The sequence below is a fragment of the Bombina bombina genome, chromosome 1 (assembly GCF_027579735.1).
Source record: "Bombina bombina isolate aBomBom1 chromosome 1, aBomBom1.pri, whole genome shotgun sequence".
In the NCBI taxonomy this organism is placed as follows: domain Eukaryota; kingdom Metazoa; phylum Chordata; class Amphibia; order Anura; family Bombinatoridae; genus Bombina; species Bombina bombina.
In genome coordinates, this window is record NC_069499.1 from 476,360,346 (window position 1) to 476,380,622 (window position 20,277).

Sequence of the window (20,277 nt, forward strand, 5' to 3'; positions counted from 1 at the left end):
CCTTGACATATGAAGTACACAAGTAGTCAATTTAGATGCTGGACATCCCTTTGCTTAATAAGCAGAGGTAACATTTGGATAGGGTATAAGATTTTGAGGAGGAAAATCATCTTTATAACAATTCAGTTTATATAAAAGAGAGGGATTAACATTATACCTAGGTATTTAACAACACCCAATTTAATTTTAAATTTAGCATCTGTTAAAGTAAAGACATCTGAGTTGCAGAGCCATACTACTTCCATTTTGTCAACATTTATTTTGTACCCAGTAATTACGCCATAATTACCAAAATCAGAAAGAATCTGGGATGCATAGTCTACTTGGAAAATGGTCATTTTTAATCATGGAAAAGTCTGGATTTCTGAAGAATTTTGGAATTCCAGATTTGGGGATTTGTATAAGAATTATGTCAATCTAGTATTAAATTACAAAATTCTTCTTTGTTTTATTCTACTGTGCATATATGAGCAACGTCTAATATAGTTTTGAAGCTTCATATCTCTGGAGCTATTGCTCCATTTTTATCAAAGCCTGGGTAAGTCCACAGTAAATCAGTTTTTACAGCTATACTATGTTTAAAAATCCTCAAATATTTTTCTTTTATAAAAAAGACAATTTTTCACATCATATTACCTCAAAAAATGCTGAATCTTTTTACTTTCTAGAAAAGTGGTCAATGGCAGCCTAAACAAAACGGACAACAGCTTCATTTATGAAAAACTACACTAAATATGAAATACTTGCATGAACTTTAAGGATAATGTAATATATAGGAAATAGCCTAATTTCTTACTTGCTAGCTTAAATTCTTTACTAGTCTGGGACTATTAGAAATTTCTATTCCTGTATATAAACTATTATGGCCAAATGTATTAAATGGCGTGCAAACAAGGTTCAGCTTGAGAACTTGTCCTACTTACCTGCAGCAGAGGCGATGAGGTTTTTAAAGGGAATGACCTGGATTGTAAAATAACAATTTATGCTTACCAGATAAATTCCTTTTCTTCCAGATAGGGAGAGTCCACGGCTTCATTCCTTACTGTTGGGAAATAAACACCTGACCACCAGGAGGAGGCAAAGACACCCCAGCCAAAGGCTTAAAAATCCCTCCCACTTCCTCATTACCCCGTCATTCTGCCGAGGGAACAAGGAAAAGTAGGAGAAACATAAGGGTATAAATAGTGCTAGAAGAATTAAATAAATAGGGGACCGCCCATAGACAAGAAAAAAAACCTGCGGGGGCCGTGGACTCTCCCTATCCGGAAGGAAAGGAATTTATCTGGTAAGCATAAATTATGATTTCCTTCCTAAGATAGGGAGCGTCCACGGCTTTATTCCTTACTGTTGGGAAAACTATACCCAAGCTCCAGAGGATACTGAATGAATAACTGGAGGGAACAAAAAGGAAGAGGCGGACCCTATTCTGAGGTCACCACATCCTGCAAAACCTTTCTCCCGAAAACTGCTTCAGCTCAAGCAAAAACATCAAACTTGTAAAATTTAGAATAATATGTAAGGAGGATCCATAGAGGTCTCGTTCTTAAAGGCCCAAGATGAAGCCACTGCTCTAGTGGAATGAGCCGTTATCCTCTCAGGAGGCCAATGTCCTGCTGTCTCGTAAGCTAAGCGGGTGACACTCCTTAACCAAAAAGATAGGGAAGTCGAAGTAGCCTTCAGCCCCTTACACTTCCCTGAATAGACAACAAAGAGGAAGATTGTCTAAACTCCTTAGTAGCCTGAAGATAGAACTTCAAGATGCGAACCACATCCAAATTGTGAAGTAAGCATTCCTTCGACGAAGGAGGATTCGGACACAAGGAAGGAAGGAACCACAATCTCCTAATTGATGTTGCGATCTGACACAACCATAGGAAGAAAACCTAATTTAGTACATAAAACTGCCTTATCTGCATGAAAAATCAGATAAGGGGGCTCACATTGCAAAGCAGAGATCTCAGAAACTCTGCGTGCAGAGGCAATAGCCAATAAAAAGAGAACCTTCCAAGATAACAATTTAATGTCAATGAAATGCAGCAGCTCAAACGGAACCTGTTGCAAAACCTGAAGAACAAGACTTAGGCTCCAAGGAGGAGCCCCAGATATAAACACAGATTTGATCCTAATCAGAGCCTTAACAAAGGACTGCACATATGAAAGCTCAGCCAGTCTCTTGTGCAATAAGTAGCTCCTCTATACCTTGGGGTAGATACGCTGAGTAACTGGTTTACAAGCTTGAATAAGAGTATCAATGACACTCTCGGAGAAACCTCTCTTGGCTAGGACTAAGCTTCAATCTCCACGCAGTCAGCCTCAAAGAATCTAGATTTTGATAAAGAAACGGACCTTGTATAAGCAGGTCTCTTCGACAAGGTAACTTCCATGGAGGAGATGAGGACATCCCCACTAGATCCGCGAACCAGTTCCTGCGCGGCCACGATGGAGCAATCAGGATTACTGATACCCGCTTCCTGCTTGATGCAGGCCACCACTCAAGGAAGAAGCGGTAATGGACGAAAAAGATATGAGTTTGTACCTCCAGGGCACTGCTAGTGCAGCTATTAGATCCGCATGGGGATCCCTCGAAATCGACCCGTACCTGGGTAGCTTGGTATTGAGATGGGATGCCATGAGATCTCTGGCGTCCGCCACTTGTTGCATATCTCTGCAAACACCTTGGGATGGAGAGACCATTCCCCTGGATGGAAGGATTGCCTGCTGAGAAAATCCACACCCGGTACGTAGATCGCTGACAGCGAACAACTGTGGGCCTCCACCCACTCCAGAATCTGAGATACTTCCTTCATCGCCAAGGAACTTCTCGTTCCCCCTGATGCTTGATGTAAGCCACCGAGGTTATATTGTCTGATTGGAATCTGATAAACTGGGACGAACCCAGATGTGTCCAAGCCTTAAAGGCCTTGAAAATTGCCTGTAGTTCCAAAATATTGATCGGGAGGGAGGACTCCTCCTGAGTCCACAAGGACTCCCAGGATGGTCCTTAGAAGCATGTCCCTCGGGACAGATGATCTGGACAGAGCCACCAAGAGAGCGATTCTCTCGACAAGCTGTCTAATACAATCTGTTGAGACAGATCTGAATGATCGCCGTTCCACTGCCTCAGCATGCACAGTTGTAAAGGTCTGAGACGGAACTTGACAAAGGTAATGATGTCCATGCCCTCGTAAAGATTCTTGGAGCAGTAGCTAGGCCAAATGGAAGGGCAATGAACTGGAAGTGCTGGTCAAGGAATGTAAACCTCAGGAACTGAAAGTGTTCCCTGTGGATTGGAACATGAAGGTAAGCGTCCTTCAGATCTATAGTGGTCATAAACTGGCCTTCCTGAATTAAAGGAAGGATGGACCGTATTGTCTCCATCTTGAAGGAAGGGACACTGAGAAATTTGTTCAAGCACTTTAAGTCCAGAATTGGGCGGAAATTTTCCTCCTCCTTTGGGACCACGAAAAGGTTTGAATAAAACCCCAAACCTCTTTCTTCAATAGGACAACAACTCCTGAGGAGGATAGATCCCAAACGCACCCTAGAAAGGCATCCCTCTTTTCTGGTCTGGTAGACATATTTGAGAGAAAGAATCTGCCCCTTGGTGGATGAGATTTGAAGACTGTCAGTATATGGCCGGGTTATAATACAATATATTTAATAATTATCCTTTAAAATAAACCCTCAATAAAATGCATATACAAAACCATAAAATTAACAAAAATTCCTAAGTTATTTATATTAGTTAAAATTTATAGACACATTGAAATATATTTGTAGAAAACTAGATATGAATCAAAACTATACATGTTTAAACTGTTATAATATGCTATGCAAAGATTATAAAAATTACCTTATTTATTAACCTTATTCACAATTGAATTTCATTAAAAATATCACAATGAGATACCAAGATATAAGCCACTAACATTCAGACGAGTACAATTAAGTTATTTAGCCCACAAATGATTCTAATACAATTCTAATTAGAACACCAGAAGTATATATATTCTTAATGTAAACAGTCGGTTCAAATGCCAATTTATCTATGCTGAAATAAGTTCTTAATTACCTACAGTTAAGACAAATTCTAAAATATATTTATATATTTGCAAAGATAAATTACTTAGCATACAAAAGGCAAGCTTAAAACTATACAGGACTATGAATATGAGTCTAAAATACAAAATATGCTCTTTAAATCTATCAGTTGTAATTTAACTGCAGCGACAATCAATACATTTGTTTTAAATATTACCTATATTTAGCAACCTCTTCTACTTTACCAAAAATAACCAAAAATGATATTCCACTTCAAATATTTCTCAACAGGTCCAATTCACCTCAGAATACAAAAGAAGTATTTTGCAATGTGGATAAGAAGGGTAGCTATTTTTGCTTATAGTGACCGTGTTCCAGGCAGCAAATTCTCAGTCACCAGTTAGCAAGCAAAAAGACCAGCCAGCCTATCTCCATGCTTGGGGTTAAATCATGTGATATAACCCCACCCCTTTTTGTTCTGTACCATCATTGGTGAATTGGTTAGGCCCTTAACGAAACCATTGGTTCACTGGGAATGCATGGTTACTAGGGAAATGCATCTTTGTTAACAACCAAATGCTTTTTGGCTGTAATACTGGATTTAAGGCATCGGGGGCAACAGACAGAGACAAACGGTTTCATTCAATTATTTCTATACAGTAAAAACATTTCTTTAAAATGTTTATTTAAAATACTATAATTTCTTTATATTACAAGTCACATGTTCCAAGTGTACTGGACTATGTCACATTATTCATTCTGACTATTTTAATATGAAACATCAGTATTATTTCTAACATCATATTACTATTATCTTAAAATCTATTTAAAAATAGCATTTGGTTATTCCTTCCTTTTATTCATATAAAACTACAACATATTTCATATTCTAATGCATTTTAATGCATGGCAATACCAGATGCAGATCTGAAATGAAAATAATAGTGTTATTAAATTTGAGACATTTTCAATCCTTAAGATATTCTATGTTAAAAAAAATACATAGGTTAAGACATGTTTATATTTAATATGTTGTCTGAATTTTTTATATATATATATATATATATATATATATATATATATATATATATATATATATATATATATTCATTTGAGTATTCCCTTATATTCATAAAAAAGCCCAGCAGATTACACATTTTTATACAACAAACAAAATTATACCAATTATTATTAAAAAAAAATGAATTCAAATAGCTACACTGTAACATGTGTTTCTGCCTGGCCAAACTTTTATTGTCTAGAATTTGTGGATTCAAACTCTAGGGTTATTAACAAGTCTATGCTAATCACTATACAGTCAGAATTTTATTTGCTTATCTGACTTTATACAAAGAATGTCGTCTCCATACATTCCATGACCCACAGATATGATTTGCTTTCAGCTGCCTTCTTATTCTGCTTGGATTTATTGCAGGACTGAGCCGGCTTCCAAGTATTTTTGGGTTGCTCGGGTTTGGACGATTGATGTCATTGGGATTTGTCAGAACGAAAGGAACGAAAAATAGAAGATTGTCTCCCCTTAGACTTGTTCTTCTTATCTTGCGATAAGAAGGCACCCTTGCCTCCGGTAACCGTAGAAATAATGGAGTCCAGGCCTGTATTAAATAAAATCTTACCCTTGAAGGGAAGAGAAAGGAGTCTGAACTTAGAAGTAATTTCAGCAGACCAAGACTTCAACCAGAGCACCCGGCGGGCTAGTACTGCAAAGCCAGAGGCCTTTGCATTTAGGCGAATAATTTGCATGTTCACATCACAGATAAAAGAATTAGCAATTCTCAGAGCTTTAATTCTGTCTTGAATATCCTCGAGGGGAGACAACACCTCAATGAGTTCTGACAAAGAGTCGCACCGGTAGGTAGACGCTTAGGCAACCGAGGCAACTACAGCCCCCGGTGGAAACAAAAATCCGTATGTTGAAACATCCTTCTCAGAAAGGTTTCCATTTTCTTATCCATCGGCTCTCTGAATGAAGAACTATCCTCAAGAGGTATAGTAGTACATTTAGCAAGCGCAGCGATAGCACCATCCACCTTAGGGATGGAGCCCCACAAATCCAGTTAAGAGTCCGGGACAGGGAACAACTTTTTAAAAGTAGACGAGGGGGAAAAGGAAGAACCAATTCTCTCCCATTCATTCTTAATAATGTTCGCCATCTTAACCGGCACAGGAAAAGTCAAAGGGACTTTCCTGTCTTCGTAAACTCGGTCTAATTTAGATATCATAGGTTCTTCAGGCAGCGCGGCCTCTGGAATCTAGACAGAACCTCCTTTAATAAAAAACACAAGTGCTCAATTTTAAATCTAAAGGACGGTACCTCCGCAGCAGGAGGCTTAGATGCTAAGGACTCGACCCAGAAAGTTCACCCTCTGAAGCTACAGAGGATAACTCATCATCGGATAACTGTGACATAATAGCTAAATCCGATAAATATTTAGATCCTGACTCCGGGTCAGGAGAGTTATGTTTAACCTTTCTCTTGCGTTTATTAGAGCGAGGTAATGCACTGAGGGCCACAGACACCGCCGTTTGTAACTGCACAACAAAGTCCGCAGGAAGAAGGCCCCCTCCGGATGGAGGATTAGATGTGCTACGGGGAACTGCATATGGAGTGGATAATGTAGTAATCTCACGGGACACCGAGTACTGAGAGGTAGACGGCTCAGAGGGACTAAGAGCCTTAGCAGGCTTGTCTCGCTTCTTAGACGGTGTTAAGGCATGTGGAATATAATTGAGTGGGCGGGAAAACCACGGCCTCCTCACAATATAAACAGGTATGATTTAGTACAGAAGGAGTACCTTCTAACATGTCTGAGTCCTCCATAGCTCAGGTTATACCCACAGAAGGACACACACAAAAAAGTTTTTTTATTATAGAAAACTGCACCTTTATACTCCCAATGGCTGGGGAACAAACCACCTCCTAAACCCAGACACTTAACAGAGGAAACGCTCTCCTCAGGTTCAAGTCTCAGCCGGAATGGAGGAAATTAATATAGGCCACACCCGTTCACATGGAGTGAAAGACAGTAGTTCCCCTGTTATTACAAGTACAGCAAGAAAAGGGAGCTGTGCAACACTTTTCTCTTAAGTGAAACTGTTTGTTCCAGCCAAAAAAACACAGTCTATCAGTCCAGGAAAAAACTTTTAATTTTCACTTTCGTTTTTGAAAGTGTTGCACGGCTCCTATTACTTGCTGTACTTGCTGTAATAACAGGGGAAGTACTGTCTTGCACTCCATGTGACCAGGTGTGGTCTATATTAATTTCCTCCATTCCAGCCAAAAACACAGTCTATCAAAGCCCAGGAAAAAACATAAATTATGCTTACCTGATATTTTAATTTTCTTCTGAAGGGAAGAGTCCACAGCTGCTTACTTACATTACTTTTGGGAACTCAAACCTCCTAAAGGTACGTCAAGCTCCTTGTCCTCAAAAAGGACTCAAAAGGACTTGAGGAACCCCTCATGTCCCCCAATCCTATACCATACCCTAAGGTACACCAGAAAATTCATGAGTCTTCCAATGCTCCATAACATACCTAGATCTGAAGGCTAGATAGGCGGAGACAGCAGGAACAGGATAAATATCCCAGCAGCTAGAATAGAGCTCTCCCAGAGAAACTCAAACCGTCTGAACAGGAACTCTCAAAGACCAGCCTCCGAAAGGAAGGCTGACCCTATCGCTAACTCAAACCTCCTAAAGGCGCGTCAAGCTAGTTAGCATCCAGACAAGAGCAAGTAGCTGTAACTGGATATACCATTACTAAGCAAATCGCTGTGGATGGTTCCAACTGTAAACCACCAAAGGCATACAGCCCACCGAATAGCGGCTCCAAGAAGCGCCCCCCTTCCGGCACCAGTAGAAAGAAGGAGGACATCCAAAGTCCTTCCTCAAGGAAGGGCCAACAGCAGAAATGGTCAACACTGCGTAAAGTAACCAATCCCTAACCTTCCCTCCGGGATAAAAGTCCCAGCCCAAAGGCTAATCAAAAGACCGAAGACAAGAGTCCCAGACTACAGGAAACAAAGAGGATCAACGAGGAACAAAATCCCCTGTTAGACAGCTGCTAGAAACGGCATGCTACTGTTAGTCAGGAGAAACATTGTGCTTGGGTACGATACCCCCTACATGCAGTCGTGGGCAAAAAGAAAAGGCACACTTCCCAAGGGAAGAAGTCCCCCAAAAACCTCAGCATCCATATATTGGATACACTTAGTAGAAGCCCCCACGGGAGCAAAACCCTCCTGCTGCAGGAACGGAGGAACCAGACGCAACATCACAGCTCCCCTCTCAGGAACCTGAAACACAGGAAGGGAAAAGGACCCGCAGGACTCCACGATATTAAGGTAATTCCAAATCTGGAGAACACAAACGCTACTCTGGAAGAGAAGGGAATGAACAACAGAAAAAAAAAACCCTACCATAGAGGCGAGACCCCTCGGTCACATCGCCAACCAGTTGAAAAGCACCTGGAGTCTACAGGAACATCATAAATGCACCAGAAGAGAGGTAGGGGCCCGTCAGAAAGGCCTAAAACCTGAGCCACAGTCACAAAGGCATCTCTCACAGAGCCCCAGCCCCTACGAAGGGGGCTCACAGGACCACAACTTCAAGTGTGAACCGAACCGTCCACACCCATCCATGGAGAGACGTGGACCAAGGCCAGGGTTCTCAACCAATCTCCGAGAGCACCCTAAACTGCCTCCACCAAGCAGGAGCACACCTCTTAAGTCTGTAGACTTGGCGATCTAGATAGCCTTAAACTCAAGAGTCACGAAGGAGTCCTGAACAGTCTGAGAATCAGCATCCAATGCAATGGATCGCAAGAAAACTTGTAGGCAAGCGGCAACACATGATACACACATGGGCAGGGTAACATCAATACCCGAAGGAAAATGATAACCCAAGGCCCTTCTCGCCATCTCAGAGAAGTAATGCAAGGCACCGCCCACGAAACTCCAAATGGAGTATTGAGGGAAAAAGGCCAACTGCCTGACCCTCGAAGGGCGGCCCTCCGTACCCAACCTTGACACTGCTATTGACAAGCCCCAAGGCTAGAGTAACATCGAGGAAGCAACATACCCAAACGGCAAAGACTGTAGTCCGACCGAAGGTATTATCTGGAATACACAGAGCCCTTGAAAAAGCTATTATTCAAGGGAACTACCTTGAGCAGGCAAACATTGGAGCTGCAACTCCCACAGAAGACAGGGAACCCCTGCACACCACCTCCCAGAGTAACATGACTTGGAACAGAGAAAAACATGCCCGCACACCCGAACAGACAATCCCCCCCAAAAGTGGGGAAGGATGAAGCTCCGCCATTGCAAGAAAGAGCGTTTCAAGTCAGCGTTTGGAAGAACCTCAAGTCAAAACCAAACAATAATCACCTGGTATATCAGACCAAACAGGTCACACACATCTAACTTCCATTTAATGGAAATGACGGTTCCAAGTCTGAAGAACCTAGAGTGTTCTGCAGAAAGCAGAATCATAGCCCAGGCTAGTAGCCCAAACCAACCACCCTTAGAGTGGTACGCACAACCCTCTGTCCGGAGAAGTTGCATATAAACCACAGGCCTCATACATCAGTAGGATCCGAGTCTGGAGTCCATAAAATAGGCCTAGTGGCATCCTCAGCACCACAAAGGTGACATGAACCCTGGTACTAGCTGAAAAATTGCCCGACCAGTACCAGCCTGGTATAAAAGCACTCTGGAACTGTTCCATGTCAAAGAAAATTTGTCCCGAAGGATCGATAAATGAACTAGAAACAAAAATTTTAATATTCAACAAGTGCCCAACTCCCAAGGGAGTGCCCACACGACCAAGAGTCGCACGTATCGGTTCCAGGGAATAACCATCATAAAAACGAAATCTAACAGACCTGAGCTTAAGGAAAAACAAATTAAACACATCCATCTGGTTAAAAAATAAAATAAAAGGCAGCACCCATTGGGTGAACGCCCAATGTGAATGAGAACTACAACAGGACCAGCCGAGTAGAGGCCCCAGAAATGGAACCGAAAAACATAAATAAAAGATAAAATGAAGACAATGAGATTAGCTTCATCCACTAACGTCATATCCATTTTGCCATCCAACTTCTAAGGCCTCGGATCCCTCTGCCCACTAAGACTGGGTTCCTATAACATTGCCAAAACATGTCTTAAAAAGAACCCTAAGGCGAGCCAGGCTATAACGGAAGGCAAAATCATCCCTCGCCAAATCTGCTGGATACCTCGGCTCCGAGATTGGGACCGTTGAAGGCTCAGGGGCCAATGTTTCCCCAGAAGGCCGAACTGAATCGGGTGATCCCACACTCAATGGACCTAGGTTAACGGAGCACGGACAGTATTGGATAAATACTTCACTTGGGAGATATAAATGAGATGGCGCCATAGAAATGGCCATGCAGAACCGTGCCGTAACTTCCGGCGGAAACAAGCCACTCTCCGCAGGAGGAGTGAAGGCCATAGGGACACCTGCGTGTGTAGCCGGGAAAGGGTCTTGGGTACACGCCTCACGGGTCATGGAAACCTCTGAGGCGGATGGCTCAAAGCACTCTAAGCTCCCAGACTCAAGAGAAGAGAGTACTCTAGAACAGCACCAGGAACATAACTGATGGGCATTAATTACCCGGGCCATTTCATATTCATCACAAGAGACATCCTCCGTATCGAAGGCATCCGTGTCGCGCATATCAGAATCCTCCATAATCTTGGGTTACAAAAAGAAAAAAATAACTGGCATACTTTGACAACCCCAATGGCTGGGGCACTCACCACCTCCTGTGAACCAGACAACCCACAAGCAAGACTCTCTCGGTCAGCATACGGAAGTGAAAAAAAACAACTTACCTGTACCCGTCACGAGGTGCACCGTGCCAGTCACAAAAAGGGTGCGCAATCTTGAGAGATTGCGTACTAAAGAATGCTATTAAGTTCCGTAAAGGCAGAGAGCCTAAGTATAGCTGCACATTGCAGATAGAACCACATAACAAACATGATTAAAGTCCCCCCTGTTCAATAACCCCCTTATTTAAGATAAAAGGAGTCCCACTGGGACCCTATCTTGTTTGTATCTCATATTGAAATAAAATGAAACAATCTTACCAGAATCTACGCTGTGGAACAGGAATACGGCCCTTCAAGAGTGACAGATAGTAGCCTCGCTTCTGACATGGACTTGAGTGAAGGTAGGCAGTGAAACTCGTCAACGCTGATTACCAAGAAGCTGTTAATATGAGTCGGGATGGGTTCGTAGGAAAACTCTCCCTGCATCTCCAGACTCTAACTTTCATCCATGCTCTCACTGAGATTCTGACAGTATTACTTAAAACTCCAGTCCAATTATGAAATGTACTACCCTCCATGAGAGACTATCACAAACTTCTGACACTTCTCTGCCAAACTTCTGTGACGAAAGGCACAGAATACCTGGGGGAGTGGGAGGAGTATTTAAGCCTTTGGCTGGGGTGTCTTTGCCTCCTCCTGGTGGCCAGGTTCTAAATTCCCAAAAGTAATTAATGCAGCAGTGGACTTCCATTTTAAGAAGAAAAAAAAAAATCACACAAAGCAGCATGTAAATAATTAATACACTGATTAATTAACCCCAACTGTCCAATAAACCCCCTTCAGAGGATATTAACCTTGGATCCCATCAATGTATAAAGGAGTAAACTGTGACCCTGTTATAGCGTTTTATGTGTAAAAAGTGAACCGATCTTACCTCCAGGATCCATGCTGTGGAACAGAACACAGCCTCTCAAGTGTGACAGTCTTATAGCAGCGCTCCTGACATGGACTTGAGTGAAAGAAAGCAGGCAGTGAAACTCGTCAACACTGATTGCTGAGGAGCTGTTAGCAGTAGTCTAGATGCTTCCCAGAAAAACATTCCCTGCATCCCCAGACTCTAACTTTCATCAATACTCGCACTGAGAGGTTGACATGACTACTTAAAACTCCAGTCCTATCTCGAAGGATAGATACCCTTTTTCAGGACTCTCCAAATCTTCTGACACCTCCTAACATAACGAAAGGCAAAGAATGACTGGGGTAATGAGGAAGTGCGAGGGATATTTAATCCTTTGGCTGGGGTGTTTTTGCCTCCTCCTGGTGGCCAGGTGTTACATTTCCCAACAGTAAGGAATGAAGCCTTGGACTCTCCCTATCTTAGGAAGGAAAAAGAATTTCAATAACATGACAGTTTTAATTTTTTTAAACACTTATTTTATATGCAGATGTTCAACGCTTCTGATTCTGGATCCAACACACTCCATGGATCAGCTGTTGCTGACGTTGTCAAAAAAGAAAAACTCTCTGCTGGTTTCATGTGCTGCAGAAGACTTTCTCAAAAAAGAAACTATACTTATTTGTTTCTCTTTTTGTCTTGCAATGTGTAGCTTCTCACTTGTATGGACCTTAACGGGTTAAATAAACCCACCTCGGTTTAATTAGTTATCTTCTATGTGCAGTTGGGCTTTCATATGCTGGCCAAAATACTGTACTAAAAACACTTTTTTTCATTTAAGTCCGTGAATAGTGCACAGGTAACAGTTTTAATTTTTGTAAAATGCTGCTATATTTTGTCTATACAGCAGCCTATTGAGTCTGATTCAATTTCATACTACAATGTGACTAGTGTAAATTTCCAGCTCTTGGAGATTATATATACACAAGTACATTTTCCCTACTGACTAGTAGATATATAAATACATATACACACACACACATACATACATATATATTTATACACACAAACATACATCCATACATCTTTGCTCTAGCCAGCAAATTGACTCAGAAACATATCCACACATAGTTAAATGATGGTCCCTTTTGTTTGAAAACCCTGATTTACAAGAATAAAAACCTTACCCTTTGTATTCCTTTTTAGCTGATGAAGGTGTTCTGTTATAGATTCTACAGTGTTTAGATCCACTGTACTGTTAAGGAAATCCTGTGCTTGGTCAATTGCAGAGGCAAACTAAGGGGGAAAAAAAATTTAAAATAAAAAGGAGAGCAATCAAACAAGCTATAACTTATTTTAAATCTTACCTAAACTAGAGAAAGCATCACCACATTATTGTAAAGATTTACGAGTTTGGAAATACATTGTTGTTAGCAATATTATACAGGGAACACTAAGATCACAGAATGAAAAATATTTAAGCTTAAGATTTAAGCTTAAGATTTAGAAATAAGGATACAAATGTTTCATAAGGCCTAAATAAATCTGAATTTACAGTACCTACTTGTGCCAAAAATAATCAAAGAAAGTCCAGGCTCACGCAGACAGGAAGAAAAGGAATCCAGAAGAAATTAAAACATTGAAAACTTTATTGAAAATCCTTAAAAATAGGCAGACTCCATACAAAAAATGTGAGCAGTAAAAACAAAGTCTGACCGGTTTCGGTCAATCTGATCTGATGGACTTCAGTCTATAAAATTTTTCTCCCAGTGTTAAAGGAACGTGAAACCCACATTTTTTTCTTTCATAATTCAGAAAAATTATACATTTTAAAACAACTTTCCAATTTACTTTTGTTTTTGCTTCATTCTCTTGGTATATTCTATTGAAAATGCAGCAAGGTACACCCGGAGATAGCTGAACACAATTCTTAACCAATGAAAATGAGCATACAAGTCCAGCCGCCTATCAGCAGCTAGCTCCAAACTCCTGAGCCTACCTAGGTATGCTTTTCTACAAAGGATACCAAAAGAATGAAGCAATTAGATAATAGAGAATACAATTTAAGAAAAACAAATGTGGGTATCATGTCCCTTTAAGATGTTCATGCCAAACAATTGTTTAATAGTACAAACTATGCTGTCAAGTGCAATTGTTTAAAATTTTATGGTTCAGATACAGCAATTTACTTTTGTTATCAAATTTAGTTTTCTTAGAATCCTTGGATGAAAAGCATACATAGGTAGTCTCAAGAGCAGCAATGCATTACTGGGACCTAGCTGGTGACTGGTAGCTACACTCAGATGCCTCTTGTAAATAGCTCACCAGTTTGTTCAGCTAGCTCCCAGTAGTGCATTGCTGCTCTGGAGCTAAATTTTACTATAGCTTTAACCCCTTTACAAAGTATTTTCGGTTTGCACTTTTATGTCTCTGTAATGGTTTTTATTGGAAGAAAAATTGACCCTTATACAGGAGTCTCCCTTGTGTGGACATTTACTGAACAGCTTTGACACGCAGCGCTATCACCAGAGATGTACAAATGATTCTGTTATCGGGAAGTGAAGTCTTGAGGGCCGTAGTACATTTGTGCACTTTGTACCCGAGATATTGTTTATTATATACAATCTTTTAATTTCCAAATATACAAGGTTCAGTTACACAAATCAGCCAAATGTTGGTGTAAATAATATATTTTAGATACAAAAAAAAAAATACAGTTAATAGAATCCAGCAGGTTAAATAATCAGAGATACAAACACTCTATAAAATTGTAGTGAAATTCTTAGGAATATGGAAAATAAAAGTGAGATTATATTCATCCTGGTTAGCAGGAAAAAAAATCAAGCTTCACCTAGTTTTAGCTTTAATAATAACTGAATCATAAAATAAACAAACTTCTAATCTTGTCAGGAAAAAAAAAAAAAGTATAATGTGCTTTATCTCTTCAGGTGACTTTTCTCTTTGAATAACACATACAATGTTATTGTAACTGTCAGCTAGAGCGGAAATGTAATTGCTGTTTAAATGATAGAATTTTTGGCAGTTTTTTATTTCTCTGTGACATCAAACACGGACTGTTTTTTTTTTTTTTTTAAACAATTCTGGAAATTGAATTACTATGAATAATGGAGTGCAGGCTCAAAACGTTCCACATATTTTAGTACACATATTTCAAATGAATTCATTGTGAGTTTTCTGATTTGTATAAACCTCAGCAGCAGCCCCATTTTGAACTGACTTATAAATGAGAGAATACCTTCCCCATTTTAATTTTCATGACATATATTAAAATTTATAGGGTCAGTCATTTTTTTTATATATGCATAGTATGTATCAGCAATTAAAAGGGACATAAATCCTATTTTATTTTCATTCGCGATTCATGCATTTTAAAAAAAAATTTTAAGCAAATTACTTCTAGTCATCTAATTTGCTTCATTCACTTGGTATCCCTTGTTTAAGAGCATACCTAGGTAGGCTCAAGAGCAGCAATGCACTACTGGGAGCTTGCTACTAATTGGTGGTTGCACTTATATATCCCTTGTCATTGGCTCCCCCAATGTGCTCAGCAAGCTCCCAGTAGTATGTTGATGCTTCTTCAACAAAGGATACCAAGAAAATGGAGCAAATTTAATAATAGAAGTAAAGTGAAAGTTGTTTAAAATGATAAATCATGAAAGAAAAATTAAGAGAGTTTTACGTTCCTTTAAGTACTCTAAAAGTACTGCAAAAACATAATTTATGCTTACCTGATAAATTTATTTCTCTTGTAGTGTATCCAGTCCACGGATCATCCATTACTTGTGGGATATTCTCCTTCCCAACAGGAAGTTGCAAGAGGATCACCCACAGCAGAGCTGCTATATAGCTCCTCCAGTCACTGCCATATCCATTCGACCGAAACAAGACGAGAAAGGAGAAACCATAGGGTGCAGTGGTGACTGTAGTTTAATTAAAATTTAGACCTGCCTTAAAAGGACAGGGCGGGCCGTGGACTGGATACACTACAAGAGAAATACATTTATCAGGTAAGCATAAATTATGTTTTCTCTTGTTAAGTGTATCCAGTCCATGGATCATCCATTACTTGTGGGATACCAATACCAAAGCTAAAGTACACGGATGATGGGAGGGACAAGGCAGGAACTTAAACGGAAGGAACCACTGCCTGTAGAACCTTTCTCCCAAAAACAGCCTCCGAAGAAGCAAAAGTATCAAATTTGTAAAATTTTGAAAAGGTGTGAAGCGAAGACCAAGTCGCAGCCTTGTAAATCTGTTCAACAGAGGCCTCATTTTTAAAGGCCCAGGTGGAAGCCACAGCTCTAGTAGAATGAGCTGTAATCCTTTCAGGGGGCTGCTGTCCAGCAGTCTCATAGGCTAAGCGTATTATGCTCCGAAGCCAAAAGGAGAGAGAGGTTGCCGAAGCTTTTTGACCTCTCCTCTGTCCAGAGTAAACGACAAACAGGGCAGATGTTTGACGAAAATCTTTAGTAGCCTGTAAGTAAAACTTCAAGGCACGGACTACGTCCAGATTATGCAAAAGACATTCCTTCTTTGAAGAAGGATTAGGACACAATGATGGAACAACAATCTCTTGATTGATATTCCTGTTAGAAACCACCTTAGGTAAAAACCCAGGTTTGGTACGCAGAACTACCTTGTCTGAATGAAAAATCAGATAAGGAGAATCACAATGTAAGGCAGATAACTCAGACTCTTCGAGCCGAGGAAATAGCCATCAAAAACAGAACTTTCCAAGATAAAAGTTTAATATCAATGGAATGAAGGGGTTCAAACGGAACTCCCTGAAGAACTTTAAGAACCAAGTTTAAGCTCCACGGGGGAGCAACAGTTTTAAACACAGGATTAATCCTAACCAAAGCCTGACAAAATGCCTGGACGTCTGGAACTTCTGCCAGACGCATGTGCAAAAGAATAGACAGAGTAGAGATCTGTCCTTTTAAAGAACTAGCTGATAAGCCTTTGTCCAAACCCTCTTGGAGAAAGGACAATATCCTAGGAATCTTAACCTTACTCCATGAGTAACTCTTGGATTCACACCAATAAAGATATTTACGTCATATCTTATGGTAGATTTTCCTGGTGACAGGCTTCCGAGCCTGTATTAAGGTATCAATGACTGACTCAGAGAAGCCACGCCTTGATAGAATCAAGCGTTCAATCTCCAGGCAGTCCGTCTCAGAGAAATTAGATTTGGATGATTGAAAGGACCTTGTATTAGAAGGTCCTGCCTCAGAGGCAGAGTCCATGGTGGAAGAGATGACATGTCCACTAGGTCTGCATACCAGGTCCTGCGTGGCCACGCAGGCGCTATCAGAATCACCAATGCTCTCTCCTGTTTGATTTTGGCAATCAGTCGAGGGAGCAGAGGAAACGGTGGAAACACATAGGCCAGGTTGAAGAACCAAGGAGCTGCTAGAGCATCTATCAGTGTTGCTCCCGGGTCCCTGGACCTGGATCCGTAACAAGGAAGCTTGGCGTTCTGGCGAGACGCCATGAGATCCAGTTCTGGTTTGCCCCAACGATGGACCAGTTGAGCAAACACCTCCGGATGGAGTTCCCACTCCCCCGGATGAAAAGTCTGACGACTTAGAAAATCCGCCTCCCAGTTCTCTACGCCTGGGATGTGGATCGCTGACAGGTGGCAAGAGTGAGACTCTGCCCAGCGAATTATCTTTGAGACTTCTAACATCGTTAGGGAACTCCTGGTTCCCCCTTGATGGTTGATGTAAGCCACAGTCGTGATGTTGTCCGACTGAAATCTGATGAACCTCAGTGTTGCTAACTGAGGCCAAAATAGAAGAGCATTGAATATTGCTCTTAACTCCAGAATATTTATTGGGAGGAGTTTCTCCTCCTGAGTCCACGATCCCTGAGCCTTCAGGGAGTTCCAGACTGCGCCCCAACCTAGAAGGCTGGCATCTGTTGTTACAATCGTCCAATCTGGCCTGCGAAAAGTCATACCCTTGGACAGATGGACCCGAGAAAGCCACCAGAGAAGAGAATCTCTGGTCTCTTGATCCAGATTTAGTAGAGGGGACAAATCTGAGTAATCCCCATTCCACTGACTTAGCATGCATAATTGTAGCGGTCTGAGATGCAGGCGCGCAAATGGCACTATGTCCATTGCCGCTACCATTAAGCCGATTACTTCCATGCACTGAGCCACTGACGGGCGTGGAATGGAATGAAGGACACGGCAAGCATTTAGAAGTTTTGATAACCTGGACTCAGTCAGGTAAATTTTCATCTCTACAGAATCTATAAGAGTCCCTAGGAAGGAGACTCTTGTGAGTGGTGATAGAGAACTCTTTTCCACGTTCACTTTCCACCCATGCGACCTCAGAAATGCAAGAACTATCTCTGTATGAGACTTGGCAATTTGAAAGCTTGATGCCTGTATCAGGATGTCGTCTAGATACGGAGCCACCGCTATGCCTCGCGGTCTTAGAACCGCCAGAAGTGAGCCCAGAACCTTTGTAAAAATTCTCGGGGCAGTGGCCAACCCGAAGGGAGGAGCTACAAATTGGTAATGCCTGTCTAGAAAGGCAAACCTTAGGAACCGATGATGATCTTTGTGAATCAGTATGTGAAGGTAGGCATCCTTTAAGTCCACTGTGGTCATGTACTGACCCTCTTGGATCATGGGTAGGATGGTCCGAATAGTTTCCATTTTGAATGATGGAACTCTGAGGAATTTGTTTAAGATCTTTAGATCCAAGATTGGTCTGAAGGTTCCCTCTTTCTTGGGAACCACAAACAGATTTGAATAAAATCCCTGTCCTTGTTCCGTCCGCGGAACTGGATGGATCACTCCCATTACTAGGAGGTCTTGCACACAGCTTAGGAATGCCTCTTTCTTTATCTGGTTTGCTGATAACCTTGAAAGATGAAATCTCCCTTGTGGAGGAGAAGCTTTGAAGTCCAGAAGATATCCCTGAGATATGATCTCCAACGCCCAGGGATCCTGAACATCTCTTGCCCACGCCTGGGCGAAGAGAGAAAGTCTGCCCCCCACTAGATCCGTTTCCGGATAGGGGGCCGTTCCTTCATGCTGTCTTGGGGGCAGCAGCAGGCTTTCTGGCCTGCTTGCCCTTGTTCCAGGACTGGTTAGGTTTCCAGGCCTGTCTGGAATGAGCAACAGTTCCCTCTTGTTTTGAAGCGGAGGAAGTTGATGCTGCTCCTGCCTTGAAATTTCGAAAGGCACGAAAATTACACTGTTTGACCTTTGATTTGGCCCTGTCCTGAGGAAGGGTATGACCCTTGCCTCCAGTAATGTCAGCAATAATTTCCTTCAAGCCAGGCCCGAATAAGGTCTGCCCCTTGAAAGGAATGTTGAGTAATTTAGACTTTGAAGTCACGTCAGCTGACCAGGATTTAAGCCATAGCGCCCTACGCGCCTGGATGGCGAATCCGGAATTCTTAGCCGTTAGTTTAGTCAAATGAACAATGGCATCAGAAACAAATGAGTTAGCTAGCTTAAGCGTTCTAAGCATGTCAATAATTTCATTCAATGGAGCGGTCTGGATGGCCTCTTCCAGAGCCTCAAACCAGAATGCCGCCGCTGCAGCAGTGACAGGCGCAATGCATGCAAGGGGCTGTAAAATAAAACCCTGTTGAATAAACATTTTCTTAAGGTAACCCTCTAATTTTTTATCCATTGGATCTGAAAAAGTACAACTGTCCTCAACCGGGATAGTGGTACGCTTTGCTAAAGTAGAAACTGCTCCCTCCACCTTAGGGACCGTCTGCCATAAGTCCCGTGTAGTGGCGTCTATTGGAAACATTTTTCTAAATATAGGAGGTGGGGAAAAGGGCACACCGGGTCTATCCCACTCCTTGCTAATAATTTCTGTAAGCCTTTTAGGTATAGGAAAAACGTCAGTACACACCGGCACCGCATAGTATCTATCCAGCCTACACAATTTCTTTGGAATTGCAACTGTGTTACAGTCATTCAGAGCAGCTAATACCTCCCCAAGCAATACACAGAGGTTCTCAAGCTTAAATTTAAAATTAGAAATCTCTGAATCAGGTTTCCCTGAGTCAGAGATGTCACCCACAGACTGAAGCTCTCCGTCCTCATGTTCTGCATACTGTGACGGAGTATCAGACATGGCTCTAACAGCATTTGCATGCTCTGTATCTATCCTAACCCCAGAGCTATCGCGCTTGCCTCTTAATTCAGGCAATCTAGATAATACCTCTGACAGGGTATTATTCATGATTGCAGCCATGTCCTGCAAGGTAATCGCTATGGGCGTCCCTGATGTAATTGGCGCCATATTAGCGTGCGTCCCCTGAGCGGGAGGCGAAGGGTCTGACACGTGGGGAGAGTTAGTCGGCATAACTTCCCCCTCGACAGAACCCTCTGGTGATAATTATTTTATAGATAAAGCCTGATCTTTACTGTTTAAGGTGAAATCAATACATTTAGTACACATTCTCCTATGGGGCTCCACCATGGCTTTCAAACATAATGAACAAGTAGGTTACTCTGTGT

The 20,277-nt window shown here is 41.5% G+C and overlaps 1 protein-coding gene across 2 annotated transcripts in view; it reads right to left on the minus strand.

The window, feature by feature from the left end:
• Window positions 1–20,277, minus strand: part of CCDC141 (coiled-coil domain containing 141) — a 796,073-nt gene that overhangs the window by 621,249 nt on the left and 154,547 nt on the right. For both annotated transcript variants that reach the window (XM_053698512.1, XM_053698511.1), the window contains exon 4: window positions 12,941–13,049. In XM_053698512.1, coding sequence (XP_053554487.1) covers window positions 12,941–13,049 — 109 coding nt within the window. The remainder of the gene's footprint in view (window positions 1–12,940; window positions 13,050–20,277) is intronic.